This window comes from Bombus fervidus, chromosome 5 (assembly GCF_041682495.2).
Source record: "Bombus fervidus isolate BK054 chromosome 5, iyBomFerv1, whole genome shotgun sequence".
Taxonomy (NCBI): domain Eukaryota; kingdom Metazoa; phylum Arthropoda; class Insecta; order Hymenoptera; family Apidae; genus Bombus; species Bombus fervidus.
Genome location: NC_091521.1, coordinates 7,884,293 through 7,890,292, shown reverse-complemented (window position 1 = coordinate 7,890,292; position 6,000 = coordinate 7,884,293). Strand labels below are relative to the sequence as shown.

At 37.6% G+C, this 6,000-nt stretch overlaps 1 protein-coding gene across 5 annotated transcripts in view; it reads right to left on the bottom strand.

Annotated features, from left to right (window-relative positions):
• Nucleotides 1–316: 316 nt before the first annotated feature.
• LOC139987739 (uncharacterized) overlaps nucleotides 317–6,000 on the bottom strand; it is a 177,138-nt gene continuing 171,454 nt past the window's right edge. For 4 of the 5 annotated variants that reach the window (XR_011799910.1, XR_011799913.1, XR_011799916.1 and 1 more), the window contains 2 exons: nucleotides 2,118–2,377; nucleotides 317–2,060 (listed from right to left, as the gene is read on the bottom strand). Coding sequence is in view for 1 of the 5 variants with exons in the window: in XM_072004338.1 (XP_071860439.1) it covers nucleotides 2,296–2,377 (82 nt within the window). In the remaining 4 variants the exon portion in view is untranslated. The remainder of the gene's footprint in view (nucleotides 2,061–2,117; nucleotides 2,378–6,000) is intronic. The other variant, XR_012453375.1, reaches the window with a different exon arrangement.

Below are 6,000 nucleotides of genomic sequence, written 5' to 3'. Positions count from 1 at the left end.
CGTTTGAGACAGGTTAGGGCAGCTCTTGACTTCGATTTATACTAGCTTGTAATTTCTATATACATACATATTTCTTCGATAAAGTCCTGTGTGGCAGGTGGAGTTATACCCACATACCAAGGAAAATAAATATTTAATTCGTAATTAATTAGCAATTAAGTAGTGGCTTCAACATCCAAGTTATAATTTTATTTTTCCTTCATATTTCGATCAAAGGAATTGAATTCACGCGTATTAGGTGTACATATTTCACAAACGTGAAACCAAGTCTGTGAAATGTTGCGGTGTTTATCCCAACAGAACAAAATGGATATAATATAAAACAAAAAATGTTGTGTCTATTATTTCTTCATAAAACGAAAGAAACTTTTCGGACAACCCAATATATAGAAGCTTAGATGAATGAAAATAACCACCAAAGTTACTTCAAAGAAATAATTCCAATTTGATCAGTGATTCTTTAAAATTTTAGTATCGTACGTATATTTTCGCAACGCACATTGATAATCAAATAAACTAAAAATGAAATGAAATACTTAAAGTTTCAAGACGACTTCAAGATACAACTTTATTCACAGTCGATCGTTTGCAATGATAGCACATCGCTAATAATTCCCAGTTTCTAAATGTCAAATGGTAAAGAGCGGCAGCAGGCTTCCGTTTGCTCTGTGAAAACACGTTGAACCATTAACAGAGATCCGGTTAACACGAAGCATATCGTGGACGATCGTAAAGACGGCAGGAGGCTTGATACGCGTAAATAAACTTCCCTCTCCCGAGGATCTCGTTCGAAAGAAAACACGACCGGCTGTCTGTCTCTCTGTGTGACTTGCAAGTCGGACGATAGGTTTGTCGATGGATCGAGTACCCTTCGAGTGTTCGTCTTTGGAGGGTCGAACGGAAGCCGGTTTGCAGGTCGAACACTTCTCAACGGATTTGGAGGCAGGAAAAGCCAGCCAGATACTTCATCTTCTAAACAGATGCAGACAAGTCTGGCGCCAGTCTTGGGTACCGAGGTTTCTAGTTGAGATTTCGAGGCCACTGGGGACATGAGCCACTTTCACTGACCACCCTGAATCTTCTGCTATATATGCTCATTTCCATTGAGAGCCACTTTGCAAGGTCACCAATTCTTTGAAACTCGCAACATTTCTACTGTGCACTTTATTTTGAAAATTGTGTAATTAGAGATTACTATTTTGTGAATTATTAAAAACTACACAAACGTAGCTCCCTATAGATTTTTATTAAATGTATTAAAATTTAATACCTTTAATTGTAATTTATTGAAATAATTTCAATAGTCTGTGTTCATTAATCTAACACACAGATCTCGAATACTTTTGTGAGATTTTAGTTACTATCATTATACTAATTTTCGTTTAGATGCTTCAATATGTAAGTGGATTTATATTCCATCGAAGAGAACTGTCTAAAACGTTAATTGAAATTGCAGATGATTTTAAGTACATAAAGCAAATTTTCTCGGTTTATTTGTGCTAGTAGGTACTTAGAGAAGGAAACGCACGTGACACGGACAATGGCGCGTCGGCCGGAGAAATACAAAGGTAGTCAATAATGCGTGTGATTTGTGCAATAGGCGCCTACTGCACGTGCACCCGGTGCCGCGTAATTCGACGCTCCGAAATCGTTCTAGCTCGAAACATCACCGATGCACATGTGCGCCCACTACGATATCCGGGCCGAGTTGTATCGCGCGCATCCATGTTACGTGCATTCGTGCTCGTCATTACGTGCAGCGCTTGCTCGATACGTATCTGGGCATTATCTCCCTTACGTTGACACTCGCCATCATTGGTCGTGATTTTTGCGGTTAATCGAATGTACTTCCTCGGAAAGTCAGCCTGTCATTCGAATTTCGATCTTCTGTTCCTTGTTTCATAGAAAGTATCGTAAGATGGAATGAGTATCAGAGATCGTATCTTTATAGATATAAACACAATTTCAAAGAAATGGCACCTAAACAAAGATTCATACTGCTGCTTTGAATATTTTTCATATTTTAACATATTCTATGTATCTTTGCATTTATTAATTGCCTGTAAGTATATAAATGTCAGTTAAACGTCCATTTAATGTAATAAAAAGCTATTTACGCGATTGAAATGTGGGTCAGTTTCTTGCATAATCTTCCCGAAGTTCCGAAGCGCATTTGGTCCATTTCCTAATAAGGTTCTGTATTCTTTGCTTGAAGGAAACTCTTGTTTTCAAGCGTAGTCGCTGTTGTTGCAGTGTATCTTTTTGTCGAAATGAAGCTCTTGTTTTGAAGCAGAATCACGTTTCTTGAACAGTTATTCTGACTTTTGGACCTGATTTTTCTCTTTTCTTACTATCTTCTGGATTTAGTCTCCCGAATCTGGAAAACACAATAGTCTCTATTACTAATTACATTTATGTAGTTGATATGACATTAATTAACCATACTTTATACTAATAAAGTCTTAAAATGCTCTTATTCTATATATTCAAACGATGTAACTATACGTTGAAAGTTTATACAAATATTCAAATATTAAAGCTTCTATAAATCGAAGATTATATCGAAGCTTAAAGCTCGTAGCTCAATCCTTGATTGAGCAATTAAAACACCTCTTTACACCCAAAACTCTGGAACTCTTCAAAGTTTTCGTGAAATAAAGCAGATCGTCGTATGTTTTCGGCGGATGGCAATAATTAACCGAAAGCACTGGCCACTAATTTCAGCGAATCGTCGGATACACGGGAATGCGATGCAATGATCTCGATTGTCCTGCTGGTCGAAACGATGGACCAGTCATCCGTGGTGAATCGGGGGTGGCGCGGATGAAGGGGAACGATCCATACGTCCGATGGGTGGGCGATGCACATGCACACTGTGCACCGGAGGCGCCGCTGCATCAATGCACTCTCCACGTTTTGCGCTCGTGCCGGTTGCACGTTGATCGTACCGACATCGAAGATAGGGGATAGGATACATATAATTATGGAGGGACCGTGCTCCATTTCACACGTCACACACCGTGTGACCGCGTCACACGGCCAACGCCTCGGCATCCTGCGTTCGATGCGCTCTGCATGTGCGCTCCGCATGTGCGCTCCTCTGCTTGCGATTGGTCCACGGAAGGATTTCACGCAACGACAACCTTCGCTTCCATTTGGAAAATTGCTTGTTTTCCTTGGAAATCGTCTAAATGCTCGGTAGAACTACCAAAATTCCAGCGTTTATTTAATGGTTCTTTGCTTTACGGAAAAATAAGTAAAAATTACATGAAGTTGACATATTAATTGAATCATTGTTATTTGCTTAGTTTTATAGTGAAACGATTATATATGATAGTAGAATTTTGCTACTATTTCTGTTTGGCTCCCTGTCGTGCTTACAGAGGTCCTTTTATTTTAATTGATACAAATCATGTTCAGCTAAGTAGACTCATCTTATTTTAATCAGTGTCGTTGCACTCTAGTTTCGAGCATATCTTTAACATACTGTGTATCTGGATTGTATACATACATGTTAAGATGTATAATTAGAGAATAGAACGCTTTTGTTATTCGAATTTACAATGTCAATGTTATAAAACTATTACTATATTTTCAATTTGATATATATATATATTTTCCAAAACAAATTTATTGACAATTTATAGAAATACAATTTTTAATCACTTATATTTCACTCGATTTCAAATATCGTAACTGAACGAAAAAGAGGCGCCGAGGAAGATTAAAAATCGAAAGCAACATTTTAATACCAGTTACATGTTATATATACATTTTACTTTTATCGTTACTCCGAGACCGATTTACATGGTATTCCATTTAATCATTTAATTGATCGTATTAATAGAGATTTGCATGAAACTTACGTTGATCGAGGGAACGGAAGACGCAGTCAAGGTAGATGTATCGACGGCGTTGCAGCAATTGCAGGGCTGCGGGGAACAACGAACGCGACAGACGTTCGACGATCATACACACACGTGCATGTAAAGCGATTGAACAGCGAATGATTCAATTTGTCAGACCAATGAGTTTGTCAGGTGGTACTCTATGCCACGGTGTGCAACGCGCAAGAGCTCAAATTGGATTTGATTTAACGCCGCGCGTATTGCCGCGCATTACACACTAGAAATATCGCAATTTCTCGCGCCCCATCCAATCGGTTCTCCCGCAGTTCACAATAGATAAAACGTCGAATTTGTTACGCCACTGATATTCCTCTTATTTCGTTAACATCGTTTTCTACTTACAAATTTATATATAATTAAATAATGAATATTTTCGTTTTAATCTGGGCTTGAATTTTCCAGAAATAATCAAAGTATCAGAAATATGTAAATGATGTTTGTGTGCGTATAAATATTTTGAGTAATAATTCTCCTTATTAAGGTATTGTCAAATAGCAGGAACCTAGCAACTTTGGTGTATTTCACGAAAATCTTTAATTTTGTTATATAAAATGACAACTATTTGGTAAAATTCATATATATTGAACGCTTAATTAAAACGTAGCTTATTTTTATATTTGAAAGATCGTATCAAATGTATCTATTTACTTAAGAAATATATAGCGTAAATTTAAAAATTACAGAACTGGAGATTCGTAAATACTTACTTTCGTAATTCACCGTGAGAATAAATTCACCGCCAGACAATAAAAAATTTATTTAATTTTCTTTCAATTCTTTAATCATGTTAAGCTAATATATACTACTGCCAAAGCCTTTGTTCTACGATTATTATCTGTATCTCTATCTTAACACCTTCATCTTATTTAATTCCCACGATATTTAAAATCCATCGCAATTTGCGTACTTCTACCCCGTAAAAGTCACCGAAGAATACTTTGAGATTTTCCATCGGGGCTTTACTTTCTCTGATTATGTAACATGAGTACCGCGTAAGGATACCACTCCCGATGGTGTTGTTTCCCTATGGAACGGGAACGAACGACATTACCGACCAGTGGGCCTGACTTAATTAAATGGCTTAAGTCCTGACGAAAATCCGGGGGTCGATACGGCTGCGGGAAAAATATTTCAACTGGATTAAGGACATAAGCTTTAGAAAAAGGTTACGAAGGAGAAAGGCTGGCTGCCGGGAAGCAGTATAAATTCTAATGTGGCGGCATTATAATTGCGCGGTTTACGTTCGCCGCCGGCCAAGGGCTGTACCAGGTCCAAATTAGCAACGATCATTATTTATGTCTCGCGAGGAAAAGGGGTTAAAATGGCCACTCGTTGCTGTACCGGTTCCTCTAACCCGGAAGACAAAGGGTACACACTCGAGGAAAGGGAACCTCCAGTCCCCAAGACATTATTTATGCGAATGAAACCAGTGCCGAATTACAGCTACCGATATGACCGCCGTCTTTCGGAAGAACAAGCTAGGGGTAAAGGGTTCACTTGCTCGTTGTACCTACTCTTAATTTTGCGAAGATCAAGATTTATTTTGTATCTCGGCCGAACAAGCCAATTTTAGAATTAACATTCGCGCTTTACTGCCGTGGTAAGTAATTTTACATTCATTAGTGAAATGCGAATATATTTATGTAAATGTATATTCTAGTGGATTCAATTGAAGAAACGAAACCCGAGAAGAGATTTGTTTCACTCACTGAATACTGTAATAAAGAATACTTGCACTTTAGATATGTTATATGTTTTTCCATATTGTTTACATTCTGTGTATTTTATCACAGTTAAATTCCCCATTAACGTATCAACGTACAGCTTGTCTTTGAAAGGAAACGTACTTGCATCACTGAGTGCGTTGAATGACTAAGCGATGTATCGTATTATATATGTATTTTCTTCGAAACTAGACTTTATTCTGTACCAGAACGAGATGTATAAAACGAGATTTAAATCATATATCATCGAGTGAAGAAATAATCAGTTTCCAACTCCATACTATTTTCGTCGTGCACGAAACGTCAAATTTCTTTAAATCATTCAAGTATAAGATTACGTAATTGCAGGTAACTCTGTAGCGTAAACG